Source organism: Astyanax mexicanus, chromosome 2, assembly GCF_023375975.1.
Source record: "Astyanax mexicanus isolate ESR-SI-001 chromosome 2, AstMex3_surface, whole genome shotgun sequence".
Lineage (NCBI taxonomy): Eukaryota > Metazoa > Chordata > Actinopteri > Characiformes > Acestrorhamphidae > Astyanax > Astyanax mexicanus.
In genome coordinates, this window is record NC_064409.1 from 15,757,004 (window position 1) to 15,773,656 (window position 16,653).

At 37.1% G+C, this 16,653-nt stretch overlaps 1 protein-coding gene across 3 annotated transcripts in view; it reads left to right on the top strand.

Annotated features, from left to right (window-relative positions):
• Positions 1-16,653, top strand: part of large1 (LARGE xylosyl- and glucuronyltransferase 1) — a 364,426-nt gene that overhangs the window by 83,070 nt on the left and 264,703 nt on the right. The window contains exons 12-15 of one of the 3 annotated variants that reach the window (XM_022671306.2): positions 194-472; positions 1,350-1,496; positions 5,114-5,309; positions 8,635-10,777. The exons of the other annotated variants lie outside the window; for them this stretch is intronic. Of the exons in view, the coding sequence (XP_022527027.2) occupies positions 194-472; positions 1,350-1,496; positions 5,114-5,309; positions 8,635-8,832 (820 nt within the window). The 3' untranslated portion in view covers positions 8,833-10,777. Of the gene's footprint in view, positions 1-193; positions 473-1,349; positions 1,497-5,113; positions 5,310-8,634; positions 10,778-16,653 lie in introns of those variants that run through there. 3 annotated transcript variants of the gene reach the window in all.

Below are 16,653 nucleotides of genomic sequence, written 5' to 3' on the forward strand. Positions count from 1 at the left end.
TTTGTTTGTTTTTTTGTTTACAGCAGGAAAACACAAAGTTCTAACAGCTCCTATTGATAACCCTCAGGACAACAAGTAGAGAAGGCAGCGCAGATTAAACCTCGTCGCCTGAATAAACAAGCGATCTGCTCGGCGGCGGAGTAGCTCATTTCCACTTTAACACAAAAGTGCTTTTGCTGTTTGTCTACTGCAGGCTGCAGATGCTGGAAGCCATCTGTAAACACTGGGAGGGTCCCATCAGTCTGGCTCTTTACCTGTCTGACGCCGAGGCTCAGCAGTTCCTGCGCTACGCTCAGGGTTCTGAGGTGCTGATGAGCAGGAGTAACGTCGGGTATCACATCGTCTACAAGGAGGGCCAGTTCTACCCCGTTAACCTGCTGCGCAACGTCGCCATGAGGCAGGTCAACACGCCCTACATGTTCCTGTCCGACATCGACTTCCTACCCATGTATGGACTCTACGAGTACCTCAGGTAAGAGGGCATTGCAAGGAAAATCTGGATGTTCTTAGTGTTTTTTTTAATAGTGTTATAGGTAAGAATGCTAGAGCTAATAGTCCATTTTAAGGCAAAGGGCGCGTTGTGATGCTCATTGCTATCTTACGCCCCTCAAGCAATCTATTTTCACATCTTCTACCTTCTGCTTTGTTTAAATAGCACCGGTGCTTATATCTCGGGGGTATATCTATGCCAATATATGTGGTAGTCCAAAAATTTAATATGTTTAAGTAAATTTCTGGCGTATTGCTATCTTGGCAATAGAAAAAAACAGGTGCACCACTGACTAAAAAAACAGCCTAGACAACAGTCATCCACCAGATGTTGTCTTGGCAGTGAATTGTCATTACAGAGGTGCATCACTAATGTATGTACACCCCTGCTTGTTATGCACACATAGATACGCAGCAGTGCACAAACCCATAGCGCATGCCTTTTGGCAGCTATGCTTTTCTTCAACAATAAACAGAACGGATGAGCGTAAACGAACTGGTCAGGTTTCTCTGCTGAGATGTGTTGGACACTGCTGCACCCCTGAAGTAGCAATCCGCCAAAGTCAGAGCACACCTGGCTCTTAAAGGGAATGGCAAGTGAAACGCTGATTAGATTATTGCACATTATGCCCAAAAAACACTCCCACGATTAATTAAGAAAATGAGTATGTCTTTTTGTCCATATAAAGCTGTGCATACTTTTCCTGTCGTTATGATAGCAAAGTATAATTGTCATGTTCCTCAGTTTCTTAAATTCACTTGCACATTTTAAATGGATTTAATTGGTTTTTCAATGTTTTTTTATTAATTTGTTTGGTTTGTATTCTATAAATGCTGGTTCTGCTCTCTTCTTCCTGCAGGAAGTCGGTGGTGCAGCTGGACATGGCCAACACTAAGAAGGCTCTGGTGGTTCCTGCGTTTGAGACGCTGCGTTACCGGCTGTCCTACCCCAAATCCAAGGCTGAGCTTCTGTCCCAGCTGGACATGGGCACCCTCTTCACTTTCAGGTACACAACTGAGACTGAGAAATATACTGTACTGTGTAAAATGTTTAGTCACCTGTAAAAAAAAAAAAATTATTCAATTGCTCCTTATCTGGTCAGTGGGTGTTTATTTACTAATTAAATCATTAATATTAAAATAAATACATATAACACATCACTGTGTTTAATAAAACATCTCCAAATCTCTCGTCACAGAGTCTAGTATTATTTATAGTTATCATTGTACCAGCCGTTTTTTTTTTAAAGATATCAATGCTTAATGATAATGTTAAATCAGGCGATAGATTTGAACACATCCACTGGGGTGCTGACTGAGGGCATTCAGTAGAAATCTGAAGCTTTGTTCTTCATACTAGCTCGAAAGATCTCAACTACTTTCATCATAAACAGCTACAGCAACCTAGCTGTTAGGTGTCTGATCTTCATGTTTGGGTTAAATGTTGCTGACTTAGCAAGTTAGCTGAATATATTGTTCTTTTATACAATTTGTTACTTTTGTTCACAATTTAATCATTTAAATGGCCTAATTGTACTGTCTTGCTTTTCAAAGAAAACCTATTACAAAACTATAATTTAAACATATTTAAATTATATAACACTTTTTTTACATTTTTAACATCCCTGTAAACCTAAAATATGACCTAAAAAAATGAGATAAATTTGGTAAAATAGGGTCACAAAGATCTCCTCACTCCATGCTGGTTGCAGTTTGATTGGCTTATGAATTATTCAATCTTTTTACACTGAAAGTGTGTTTTTTTTGCCATTTTTAGCTGATTTTTTTGTATGCTAAATAAAACCAGCAAATTATACAAAAATACAATATATACCTATGAGTGTACAAACATACTAAAAAAAATAAAATTAGCGGAAGCATGGTGCTCCCAGTGTGTAAGTGTTGTTGTAATTAGTGACTAGTGATACTGTAAATAGGTTAACTGTAAATATATAGTAAATAAGCGGTAATATTGCACATAGTCACTATAAACACATTGTGGTTTGCATGTTAAATGGTAATGTTGCACATAGAGCAGCAAAGCAGTAATCAGTAAACAGTTACACTAAATATATTCAGTGTATCTCTAGCTTTTAAATAAAGTGCTTAAGTGCCTATAACCTCTGCACAGAAATGTATATCCACATGAATTGTATTTATGAGTCTATTCAGGTCAATAAAGGCATCTAGAAAGCGTCTACAGGGAATATTCTGGTCTGAATGTCAGTTGTACTCTAGGGAACAGAATCGAGCCCTGGCTGTTTCTGGCAGCACATTTAAAACCTCAGTAACTTTAATTACCAAGTCAAATTGCGTGAATTACCATGTTGTTTCCATTTCAGCTCAAACTGGTTGTTTGAGCTGAAATTCAAATTTTATGAATAATTATTTTAAATTTCCAAACATGTTACTAATAGGAAATGCTTCAGTTAAAAACACACAGTTTTAGTGGGTCATTAGGGAAAAGCAGAATACAAGAAGATATGACCAATAACTCTTATTAGCCCCGCTTTGTTGTCTGATCAGTATATTGATTTATTTAGTCTTTTTAAGACTCTCATTCAGATGCTCCTACATATCAGTCCTGTTTTCTAATCTCAGAGTAACATGGAGGCATTCTGAATTCAATAATAGCCCACAGGCTCGCCTCAGTCTTCGCTCTGGGGCAAACTTTGTGAATTAAAAGAAGAGGCCGGCTCAGCAAACCAGCTCAAACAAAAACACAGGTTGATTTATGATCCGTGAATTCACATGAAAGTAAAGTAACTCCAGTACGTTTCCAATGCAACCCCAGTTCCAAACATGTAAATAAATGTACTGAAACATCTAACATCAAAGGCCCCGTCCACACAAATCTGGATATTTTTCAAAACAGCGGTTTTTGGCATTCTGTCCACACGAAAATGGCATTTTCTGAAAACTGAGCTTTTTGAAAACTTCTTTTAAGGTTGAGATTTTTTAAACTCTGCTACCAGTGGAGCCGTATGGAAAAACTAAGCTTTTTGAAAACACTGATGTCACACAGCGAGTCTGCACATGTCTGCTTTTTGTTTAGATTACCTTAACCTGTTCAGAATGAGCCTGAAACATTAACAGCGCCTAGATTGGTTCTGTTCTCTCTGCAATTTGCGAATTAATAATGTGTTAACAGCTTAATTAATGTTACTATCACGTATCTAACACAGCGGAGGCACTAAAATGTGCTGCGTGCAGTTTTTTTTTCCCGATATTCCTGTCCAGAGGTACAAACCTTTCCGCAAACGGAGATTCTGGATCAGGACTGGATGAACAAGCACCTGGTGGGACAGTTTTAAAAAATGAAGTTGTTGTTGCTGAGGAGTGTCCAATGTCCATAGAATCCCTTGTGTCTTTAAATGTAATTCTTCGACCTCGCATCGAAGGGAGAACAACTGTTGTGAGATCGTCTGTGAATGTTCATTTCAGCATTTCCGAGTAGTATGGCATTTCCATGTGGACAAGGATATTTTTCAAAACGCTGCTTTTTTAAAAACAGAGGCAGGGCCTAAGGGTTGGAGGCAGAGTACAAGGTGGTTTTATTAGTAGCCATATTAAAAACAAGCAAAGTAACAAATAACATTTAGAAATTAGAAAACAAAAATAAATTAATAAAACAGAAAACATATAACAAACAATACCAGATTTGAAGAGAGTCAAACAAAGCACAACAGTGGGTCCAACAAATCACGACCAAGAGCAAAGAAAAACATGGTGTGTATATGTACACAGACTGACAAGAAACACCTGGGGAAGGTAACGAGGGAGCAGGGTTACAAAAAATGAGACAGGTGGAAACACTAACGACAAGGCAAAACCTACTCTGAGACAAGAGAGAAATAGAAAGGACCAAGCAAAGAAGAAACATGACAAACGTGGGCTAAGGTGTTACAGCTACAGCGTGGATTTTGTATCTAATTAAACTGTTTAATTAAAAATTGCATACATTATTACTACACTTATTATTTCATTGCATTTCTATAGCATTTAGGAAATTACTCATTTGAGCACATAATTAAACATCTGAATATTTTTATTTTTATATGTTACACTGCCATCCCACTGTAAGTTTTAACTTAAATATATTAAGTCTCTTTTATGTAAAATTCAATATTTTCAAAGTTTACTCAACTGCTTTGAGTTGGTTGAATATTTGTAGCCTCATATGCATTTAATCAAATATCTTTGATTAGGAACAACTAATAAGAATTCAGTTTAATATGTTGCCACTGACAACTTATTTTTCATTGGCTTCTGGCACCACCACCACCTGCCAGTGTGCTACCATGTGAGAGACTGGGGTTCAATTCCAGGTCTGGATGACTAAATGCTGTGCTACACCAATAAGAGTCCTTGAGCAAGACTCCTAACACTTAAATGCTGTAAATGTAATGTAATATAATGTAGTAGTCGTGTCCCCGGGTTTCTGACACTCACTGTCAGTGTGTAGTCATTCCCCCAATCAAATGATCTACCTGGCCTCAATATTGTAGCTTGTAAAACCAGCCTATTTGTTTTTTTTAACTGCTAAATCTGGGTTGGCTGTGTGTAATATATTAATGTTCTGTTATCATTTTGCATTTGCTAACCTTTGTAAATAATCCCTCAGGTACCATGTTTGGACAAAAGGCCACGCCCCGACTAACTTTGCGAAATGGCGGACAGCCACAACACCGTACAGAGTGCAGTGGGAGGCGGACTTTGAGCCGTATGTGATGGTGAGGAGGGACTGTCCTGAGTACGACCGCAGGTTCGTTGGATTTGGATGGAATAAAGTGGCCCATGTTATGGAGCTGGATGCACAGGTAATTAAACCAAGTTTTATGATCCTTTGTTAAGAAATATATGTCAAATAACTTTCCTAGAGCCCATCTGAGTCAATCCGAAAAAGTTCAAGAACTTTGAAATCATCCTCAAGTGCAGTCAGAAAGACCATCAAAAATGTTATGATAGAACTGGTTCTCATCAGGACCTCCCCAAGAAAGGAAGACCAAGAGTTCCTTTTTTGCACAGGATAAGCTCATCAGAGTTACCTGCCTCAGTAACCAAAATTTTCTCAATGCTTTAAAGAGTATTTTGTTTTGTTTAACAAAACCTTCATAGTCCTTCATAGTCTGGTTGATTTCGGCATTCATTTACAACAATGCAGGAAAAAGAAGAAAAAAAAAAGAAAAACATTAAATGAGAATAGGGCTGCATGATATTGGAAAAATTTTACATTGCAAATGATCGAATTTTTCGAAGATGTGACGTCTCCAGCCCGCCCCCACCCGCACTCTGTCTCGCGTCCCGACAGATCAAGAGCTGAGTCAGCGCTGAGCACTCACAACCCTAGGAAAACAGGAAAACAACAGTAATTAGCCCTTTAATGGGTAAATAAGAGCGTTTTTTTCTGGGATTAAAAGCGTGAATTCTGCTGTAACTGGAAATATCTGTGCTGGAAAAACTGTGCTGGACTGAGCTGCACAGCTTTCGACACGTGCGTTTACAAGCACGTGCCCAACCATGTGGATGGAGGCCATTCGGTTACCTCCTACCTCCTGGGTTTACTCCTGCCTCCCCTTGTGCTTCTCAGGCAGCAGCAGCCTGTCACTCACACAGACACAGAGACAGCGCTGTGTATCTACTTCTAGTGTCAAGAATCAAAACATTACAAAATTACGTGTTTGATATAATTGCCGTAACCTTCCTGTTATGTTACGGGTCAAATGGATGTTTTAAAGTTTGAAGATCTAGGAAAGATAGTTACAGTTATTTTTTGTATGAAACGTCTTTTGCTTTTCTTAATTAGTGTTATTAACATATGAAAATGGTTCATCCAACATACAGTAACCAACCCCTGCAAAAACTAAAACTACTGTTACGTTACGTTTCAATGTCATATTAAACTATTGTGTTTCATATGTTGGTCTTTCAACAGTAATAAAGTAGTGAAACTTTTAAAAAACTTTGAACTTTTTTTTTTAAGAAAAACAAGGTGATTACCCTAATTGAAACATTAATTTTTAGAGGTAGGGAACACGATTGCACTAAATATTGATAGAATAATTAGTAATGGAGTTAGTAATAAAATATTTACGCTGCTTTTTAGGATTTTTTGGGGTTTCAGACATCTTTTAGATAATTAAACATGCACCAGGTCAAATGTATCTGCGAACACCATTGCTGTTCCTGACAAATGAACATAACAGGAGGGTTAAGTGACCTTGCACATCCTGCAATGTGACTATTGCACATGCACACATCGCGATGACGATGCTTAAACGATTTATCGTGCAGCCCTAAACGTAAAGTTTCCTTCACCTGGAACAGTCTTCTATCACATGAAATGCAGCCAATCTCTGCTGCAGTCCAGGCTTTGGAAAGAAGCTACGGTGTTAAACACACGTAATGTGTAAAAGCATTGACCCAAAACCTTCTGCATACATGTTTAAGACTGCATTATCCCCTTTTTTCTAAAGCAAAGTTGGAATATCACTGAACCTTCCATTATGCTGTGCTATTATCTGTACATAGCCCATATAATATTAATAACCAGGCCTTATTTCAACACATCCTCAACCTAGGGGCTCCTGCGCTAATTAAATTACACTACTGCACATCTTGCATGCCAACCGGTGCAAGTTCGCTCGGTGTGGGTTAATGGAGCGAACTCGAATGATTTATTCGATTCATTAAGGTAGATCAGGAAATAATGAATGTATCATTTTGAACCTGCGGTGCTTTAAACACGCCTTATTTTACCTCACTTTGTTCACTCTGCTGTAAATTCTCCTGATTACGCTTGTTGTTCTTTTTGGCAGCAGACCGCGGACATTTTCATTTAAAAAATGTTAAGTGGAGTTACGAATATGACTTAATTTTGGGAGATTGATCCAAACAATTTACTCCTCCATCTCAGCTCTATATGAATCCTTATTTCCTTTCATCTCTCCTTTCTCCCTGTATCTTTCCTCGTATGGGGGAGTTTGATTCCTCATTCTAGTTTCAGGGCTGTGAGAAGCACTAGCAAAATACTAGAATCACCGTAATGTTATTTTTTATGTTTTTTTTTTCATCAGATTTTTTTTTAGTCTTTATTGCTTATTTTGTTTTCCTATTTTAGACATTTTTAACTTTTATGCATAAGCTTAATCTGACATTACACCACTCAAAGAATCTCTCTCGGCCAATCACACTGCAGGGTTGGAACTAGCTGGCATAGTCAACCATTAATCAGATTAATTTATCATTTATGTATTTTTATTATTTTTTTTAATGTTTTATTTATTATTATTGTTTTTTTATTTTATATATATATATAAATATTTTTTTTTTAATTTAATTTATTTTTTTATTACATTTTTATTCACTTATCATCAACCATTAATTAACTAGGGTATAGTCAACCATTAATCAGATTTTTACTCTGCAACCAGCCAATAAAAGTACAGAATAAGACGTAATCTAAATCTCCTAAAAAGTCTAACTTCACGCTGGTTTTTTTTTTTTTTTTTTTTTTTTTCATTTTCTCCCCAATTTACCCACTCATTAGGACTCATTGCCCCAACACCAGGAGGGTAAAGACTAGCACATGCCTCCTCCGACACAATACATAAGCTCACAGATGCCTTGTGATCGACATCACCCTTTGGATTAATGTGGGGAGAGAGTGCCATCTACCCACCCAGAGAGAGAGCAAAGCCAGTTGTGCTCTTTCGGGGCTCCGGTAGCTAATTGTAAGCTACATGAACGGGATTCAAACCAGCGATCTCCCGATCATAGCAGCGCTTAGCACGTTGGACCACTTGTAGAACTTTATGCTGTGTTTTTAACACATCTGACAACACAATAGGAATTTCATCAGGAAGAAGATCCCAGAATACTCTAGTTAAAAGTTTACTGAGCTAAAATCCAGCTGTTTTTCTCAGATTTCTTAATCAGATTCTAGACCTTTAGATCTAAGAAATTAAAGTGTGATGTTTCCATGACTACTAATAACCAAATACTGCAGTAAATGTATTCATTGGCTTCTAATAAAATTTGAAAATAAATATTTTCTTTTCCACATTTGGCAGAGACAGAGTTGCAGAGATTTTGAGATTTTTCACAAATTATGTATTAAAATAATGTTCTTGCTTATTTTTGCAGGAGTACGAGTTTGTGGTTCTACCCAACGCCTACATGATCCACATGCCTCACGCCCCGAGCTTCGACATCACCAAGTTCCGCTCAAACGAACAGTACCGAGTTTGCCTCAAGACTCTGAAAGAGGAGTTTCAGCAGAACATGTCCCGACGCTACGGCTTCGCTGCGCTCAAATACATGACCGCAGACGACAACAGTTAGCGGTTTATACCCTGCGGACCTTCAGCCGGTCAGATGGACAGTATCGCCTCCCAGTGTGTCTCCAGAACTGTGATCGCTGGAAACGGCCAGTCTTGATTGGTTGACGCCTCCATTTAGCTTCAGAGAACAGAGCGGCTGGTTCGCTCCTGATTTAAAAAAGCTACATTTACAGAAGAACGAGGGACTTTTCTGCTCATTTTCTGCTCATCACTCGCTGCACACCTGCAGACATTTGGACGGATTTACTGGGTAAAATGCGGCGGTGAATCCAGTAACCTGCTTCAAACTGGTCATTTGAGCCTCTGAAATGTATCCATTTCCTTTATTTTCTCTTTTTCATCTCGGCACGGATTACTAATAGCAGAGCAGCTTCAGAAAACTCTCTTCAGTATCGTTTCATTACTGAATTTTCATTTTTTTAGGTCATCTTTTAGCTTGTTTGGAAAGGCTTACATTTTCAGTGTCAAATCTCCTTTATTTGCGTGGAAAATTTATGAATTTGCTTTGTAAAATTCGAACATAAGTAAACTGGAGATTTTTATACGTAACATCTGGTGTAATCTGATCTTGAATAGATAAATTGGTGGTAAAATTTTATTAAATCCCCCCTCTAAAACGGACATGTTTAAAAAGGTTTAAATGTAGTATGCAAACAGAAGAGCAAAAAAATACAGGTAACAATTAGGGGCTGGATTCACAAAAGTGTCTTAATAAAGAAATTATTTATGTACTTTTTCCTCAGAAACTTTAAAAAATGTATATAGTTTAAAAATATTTGTTCCTTTTTTTATTATTGTTTTCAGAATATTTATCTTAAGAAAAATTCTATGAACAATTGGTATTTTTAAAACATTTTCTTAATTAGTATCTTTTTTGAGGCACAGTTTACTACAAAGGGATTAAGCCTAGATGTAGACTAGATTTTTTCTTTTAATGAAAAATTTCCATTTCAAAAGACTAGGCTTAATCCATGTGAAACTGCTCCTCTGGGTTCAGAAAATCAGCCTAAAACTGTTTAGATTATGTTTTCCCTCATTTTGCACAATTTAAATGAATAATAATTATAATAATAATAAAATAAATCTGATACATAAATGATCTACATACTAAAAACATGAATTTTCTGGGAACATTTTTCTAGAATAAATTATTCCTTTCAAAAATTGTAATTAAATTATTCGCAGAGCTTTTGTCCTAGTGTCTATATTAAAATAACTTTCTTAAATTTATTCTTGAACGTCATAAAAAATATTCTGTCAGATTCATGATGTGCAGCATGTGTGATAAATCCAGTTTTTTTCCAAATCTGAACAAATCCCAAATAAGAAAACACTGGTGAATGTCATAATCTTAATTAAATTTCTTTTAGAAGTGGCTTTTAAGAAGATTTTAAATAAGGCACATTCTTTGTTAATTTTTTTCCTAGAAAGCTTTTGTGAGTCCAGCTCCAGTTCGGTCCCCCGTTACACAGTGCATCAACAGCAGGTTTAAAAATGAAAACCTGATTTAGACTGAATTAGTGAAATGTTTCAGATGTAGATACTGTAACCATTGGTAACCGTGGTGAATTTAGTGTCATTTATTCGCCCAGAAAAGTAAAGTGGCGTTCCAAAGCAGGATGAAGGTGGATGACTGGAACAGTAAAGTCAGTGTTCATACAGTGCAGTGGGTAGGAAAGCAACATTTATTTATTTTCTTTTTTGTAATTTTTTTTTTTTTTTTTTTTTTTTTCCTTTTTAGTCTTTGACAGTGCAGATTATTCGGTATATTTGGATCTCTTCTCCTTAAAAATATCATGCTGTACTTTACTGTTATATACTATGGTGAAAACAACATTATGGCGCTACCAAAGGGCTGCAAGCGGTTCTTTAGAGCCATGAAAAATTCCAGAATAATGATGTTAAAATGAATATGTTTATTTTGATAATAAAAAAATCTGAATAAACTGTGTTTTATGTTTTATGTTCTTCATCTTCAGATGTGCATCCAATATGATACATAGTGAATCTTCAGCAGTAAAGGAATAACATACAAAAGGAATTAAATCACACTGGATTATTTTAGTAGAATTCATCCCTCAACCTCTAAATGAAACATTGTTCCTTAGACCTTTGTGTTCATGTCAAGATAGCAATGAACATCTGATTGCTGCCGTATGTCTACGTTGTTTTCAGTCAGTGGTGTACCTCCGTTTTCCATTGCTAAGATAGTCACTGGTCTAAATGTGGTTTCTGTGGTGTTGCTAGGTGATTGCTACTGTGTCACAGGCTTTCGTGTCAACCGTGCAGCTTGATTTAAGGCGTCAATGTGTTTGCTGTTGTAAAGACAGAAAAAGTATACTTGTGCTGCTTGAAATGCAAAAAAAGGCATGAACTAATTCTTTAATTAATCAGGGCTGTGTTTTGTGCATAACATCCAATAAACCAATCACACGCCATGGGTTTGTGCACTGCTGCATGTCCATGTGTGCAAGCGGCTGTGTACGCGTATTGTGACCATTCACTGCCAAGATAGCAATGAACGTCTGACTGTTGATGTCCGTCTTGGTTGTGGGACACCTGTGTTTTCCATTGCCAAGATAGCAATACACAAGAACAGCAGGCTTTTTGAGACCAGCACAGAGGCCTGAATCACACAATCAGACTATTGAGTACTGAGTGAAGCTGGAATTCTGTTGATATCTAAAAACTGCAACAAAAAACTTCATAAAATGGAGATTAAAAAAGGAAAAACAATATAATTTAGTTAAAAATATGTATAATGGAGTTATGAAATAACAAAAGTATACTATACCCTAAATCCTCCATCCTTCTAATCCCACAGTTTATAAATGTGCTTCCCCTTGCGTATCGTGACCTAAGAAAGGTGCACAAACTATGGCACATTTTTTTTAAACAAAAAATCTGTATAAAATCTGGTTTTACATAGATATAATCAACAGTCCCATCAAAAAGCTGCATACAAGCTTCAATTACACAATCAGACTGAACAGCTGGGAACTGAAAATGTCCTAAAAATTGTTCTGTCTCCTCCTAATCGTACATATCAGAATTTATCACTCAGTCCTCTGTGTTTATCATAGGAGAATCTTAGGAGAATCTTTAATGTTAGATTACAGAAAAACAAGAGTTTTGGCAAAAGCCTTACCTCTAAAAATGGATGTTAAATCTTAAGCTTAGTATCTATGGGTTAGAAACAATTATCTTGTTGGCTAATTAGCTAATTAAGTAGCGGCTGAGGTCTGCCCTTGATGCAGCAGCTGAATCCTCAGCAGACTGTGTTGTAACTGTGGGTACAGCGCTTTACAAAATGCCACCACCACAATCCTCAACCTCTAAATCCAGGAAAGCATTTTTGGCAGGTTTTAAAATCAGCACTGAACCCAAGGTGCCTGAGTCATAACAAGGCCACACAGCTCCTTCTGCTCTGAATGGCTTTTTCAAAGTGTTATTCAATCAACTTGAGTTAGACGAAAGCTATTCGCCTCACAGGCTCAATGAGTTTACTGAGGGATCATGTGGTCAGAGTGCTTCAGGGATCTATATTTGTGAATTTAACCATTAGTCAATGTTATTTTTCTGTGAATCAACTCGTTACTTTAATTTCAACCTGGAATTACATATACAGTCACCAAAGTATAATAGAACATCTTCTGGCTATTATACATGTATATATAATTTACCTCAACATTCCTTTTGCAATCATTTAGTCCCCCGTGGGCAATACTAAAATCACTATTACAAACTGTACAGCTCGCTAGACTTTCATTTACACTTTTATCAAACATGGATATGCTTTTGAGTAGTCAGAGGTGAAATGAGTTTTGATGGGAGCCATGACGCTCCTGAACGCATCCCATCCAAGAAAGGGGAAAAAACACTGCCTGCCCACACTAAAAACTGATTGGCTGACTCACAGACTCTTTGCAAAGAACAGGCCAATCAGAACCCTCCCTGTTTTTTTTTAAGCCCTCAGTGTATTATAATACGGCAGGATACTGTGAAAGAAGGCAGAAAACTCATCAAAAGAGCCTTAATATGAAGTTTAGGTCACTCCTGCAATCCAAAAAAAAGTGGAGGATAGAAATTTATAGGAAATCTACAGTGTCAAGTCTGTACCAGGAATACTTTATAGAAAGGGATTACCACAGACAGTGGATGGCACAGTGGGTAATAATCGTAACCGTCTGTGTCTGGCTAGAGTTGTCCTTGGGGCAGAATGGTGGCTTATAGGTTAGCACATTTGCCTCCCAGTGCTGGGGTCTTGGGTTCAAATCCCTATCCAGGGACTCTGGTTTTCATGAAGATCAGGTAAATTGAAATTTTTATATTGCCCCTACACTCATGCACAGTGTGTATGACTGTATGCCCAAATATGGATTGGTACTCTATCCTGGGTTATCTCCTCAGTGCTTGATGTACTCCTCCTGATGGATGGTTGTTTCTGGTTGAAAGTATGCTGTGTGCCATTGGCTGCTGTTTCTCCCCATGTGGGTGTGTGTGTTTTCATGAGTGCTGAGTGTCAATGGTTGTGTGTAAAGATGCTATATAACTTCACCTCATAGGAAAATCCAGTATTCTTTTCTTTTGCTTCCATTGAGAATGGCAAAACTCATGGGATTTTGCCATGCCAGTCCCTTTACCACGACTTTTGGCATGTCATTGTACGAATATCTGCATTAGGGACCTTGCATCTGTATATAACCCTGTCGTTTTTGTCACTGTAGCTGATGCATGAAAGAGGAAATGAGTTATTGGTCTGGTGCCCATCCTCACATCTTTTGTGAGCCGAAAATGAGATGAGTTTTTCTTGGAAATCAATAGGATATTGCTGCAGATCTCTCTTCAGCGTGATGATGTCTGGATTTTCATTATCAGTTATTTACAGTTAGACGCATGACATGATTTTCAATTGTCGTCAGCCCAAAATGTAAATTTCAGACTGTGACAGGGTTCGAGAGGCTCTGACACGTCTTTCTCTCTGCTTCCGGAGCTCGGCCAATTACTATTATATAAAGAAATAAATCAATCCGCTGGATCTCACTTCACTGCCCAAGCCAGTTTTACTGAGCTCAGTAATGCAATGTGATCGCGGTTGACATTACCAATCAAGCAGATGATTAGCTTTCAAAGCAGATATGAAATATGCTTCAGATATGCTTCTGTTTAATGCTGTGGACAGTCACAGCTGCCTGACTGCCTCCTCTAGTGTTTCAGGGACACAGTCCCCCAGCTTTACGATTTTTTTTTTTACGACTGGCTTACGTTCGGATAGTGAGGGTCAGGAAGCCTTGGCAATAAAACAGCGAGAAAATACCTCAGTGATAACAGCTCCTATAGGTTAAACAAGCTCTAGGGAACATTGGCAAAAAATACAATTTATTCTGTGTTTTAGGAAACTAGCAATCCATCCATCCATTTATTAACCTTCCTTCATTCCAAGAGCCATCAGACTCTTAAACTCCTCCCATCGGGGACGAGATGCTGCTGCTGACTGAGTTTAACCCAGTCACACCACATGGACCTTATTCAACCACTTAATTCTTAACTCTTTACACCGTCACTTCCCCAACCTCACTTACATTTAAGTACATTTACTCATGATTGGGTATTCACATATTTACTTTTCAGAAGTATTTTGTCATTTTTTATATTTTGCATATTTATATTTCTATTTCTGTGGCACATCAGTCACTTTTATAATCAATGTCATTGCACCTTGCACTTTGTTCATTATTGAATGACCATTAGCAACATCTACTGCACTGCTCTGTTTACAGATATATATTTACCTTGTATAGTAAGTTTTTTATAGCCCTATATATTTTCTATTCTTCTGTGTTTTAATTTATGTTTAAATATGTTTCTTATTGTATTGTGTTCTTGCTGCTGGTCTATCTATCTATCTATCTATCTATCTATCTATCTATCTATCTATCTATCTATCTATCTATCTATCTATCTATCTATCTATCTATCTATCTATCTATCTATAAATCTATCTATCTATCTATCTATCTATCTATCTATCTATCTATCTATCTATCTATCTATCTGTCTGTCTGTCTGTCTGTCTGTCTGTCTGTCTGTCTGTCTCTCTGTCTGTCTGTCTGTCTATCTATCTATCTGTCTGTCTGTCTGTCTGTCTGTCTGCCTGTCTATCTATCTATCTATCTATCTATCTATCTATCTATCTATCTATCTATCTATCTATCTATCTATCTATCTGTCTGTCTGTCTGTCTGTCTATCTATCTATCTATCTATCTATCTATCTATCTATCTATCTATCTATAATTTAGCACCTCTAGTTCAGAGTCACAGTGGGTCTGGAGACAAGAGACAAGCATGTTTATTGAAACCAGAGAACCTGGATGAAAACCTTACAACAACTGACAGACAGAAACCAGAACAGGAATTGAACCCACCCCCCCAATCCCCTGTAGCTGTGCAACAACTTGTACATAACATGAACCCTGTTCACACCTGGTTACTAATTCTGATTAGTATATTGATTATATGCTGATATATTTTTTTGGTATTCAGGTGTGTCTCTGGTTAATCAGAATGAGATCCGTTTGTTAAGAGAAACAGAATATCATCACCATCCAATGAAATACAATTTCCACAATCTCCATTTTTGAGGATTTATAGTTTACTACATAATTTGAACACTTGAATGAATGAATACACTTCCATACACTGTATTAAAACTGCTTGTTGAATGGACCAATAGAAATTCTGAAAAATGACCTGAAATGAACAATGACTTCCATTGAAAGTTAAGAAGGTTTTGTCTCTCTTCTGTAAAGTTGCTTTTATGGAGACTTTTTATAATTTTATTTATACAGTGAAGGTATGCAAATCTGCCAACGTCAGGTGCTTTGTAAAACTTCCTTATACAATTTTCAATTTTCAAGTCATCTCAGAAAAAAAAGAATGCCTTTATCCTTCCCACTTAAATTCTGCCTCCTTGGTTTATATAATTCTATGTGTAATTTTACTGTAGGGACCTTGGGACCTTGTTATGTTCTTTTTATAAAATGTGGTCTTGCTTTTATGCCAGATGTAATGGGACACACATTCTAAAAAGTCCAGTCTCTTTCTTCTGGTGGAGTTATGAACGCTGACCTTAACTGAGGCCTGCAGTTCTTTGGATGTTGTTGTAGGGTCGTCGCTGCGCTCTGGGGGTAATTTTGGTCGGCTGGACACTCCTGGGAAGGTTCACCACTGTTCCACGTTTTTACAATTTGTGGATAATGGCTCTCACCGTGGTTCACTATAGTCCCAAAACTATAGAAATGGCTTTATAACCTTAACCTTTTCCAGACTGATAGATTTCAGTTACTTTCTCTCTCACTTGTTCCTGAATTTAGTTGGATATTTTTTAAATGTCTAGTTTTTGAGTATCTTTTGTTCGTTTATTTGCTTTGTCAGGCAGGTCCTATTTGATAAACCACAGGTTATCCTCCCTTAAAAATGAAATCCTACATTTAAAAACTGTTTGTTTGATGATTTAAAAAATTTAAGACTGATAAACATGCAAAAAATAAGAAATCATGAAGGTGCAAACATGTTTTCACACCACTGTATATGTATGTAACTATTCACAGTAAAAGAAAAGAAACTTTGCATTTACATTATAATTGTTTGCATTATTGTAAACAATTAATGTTTAATTAAATAATATATGTACAACAGCCCAACTCATTAGTTACTGAAGTTGAGTCTGTATAGGATTGCATGTGAAGTCTGTTATTGGAATGCTAGCTAATGAAAACCTTGGAGGATAATTGGGTTGATGAAATGGCTTGAAGGCAAGA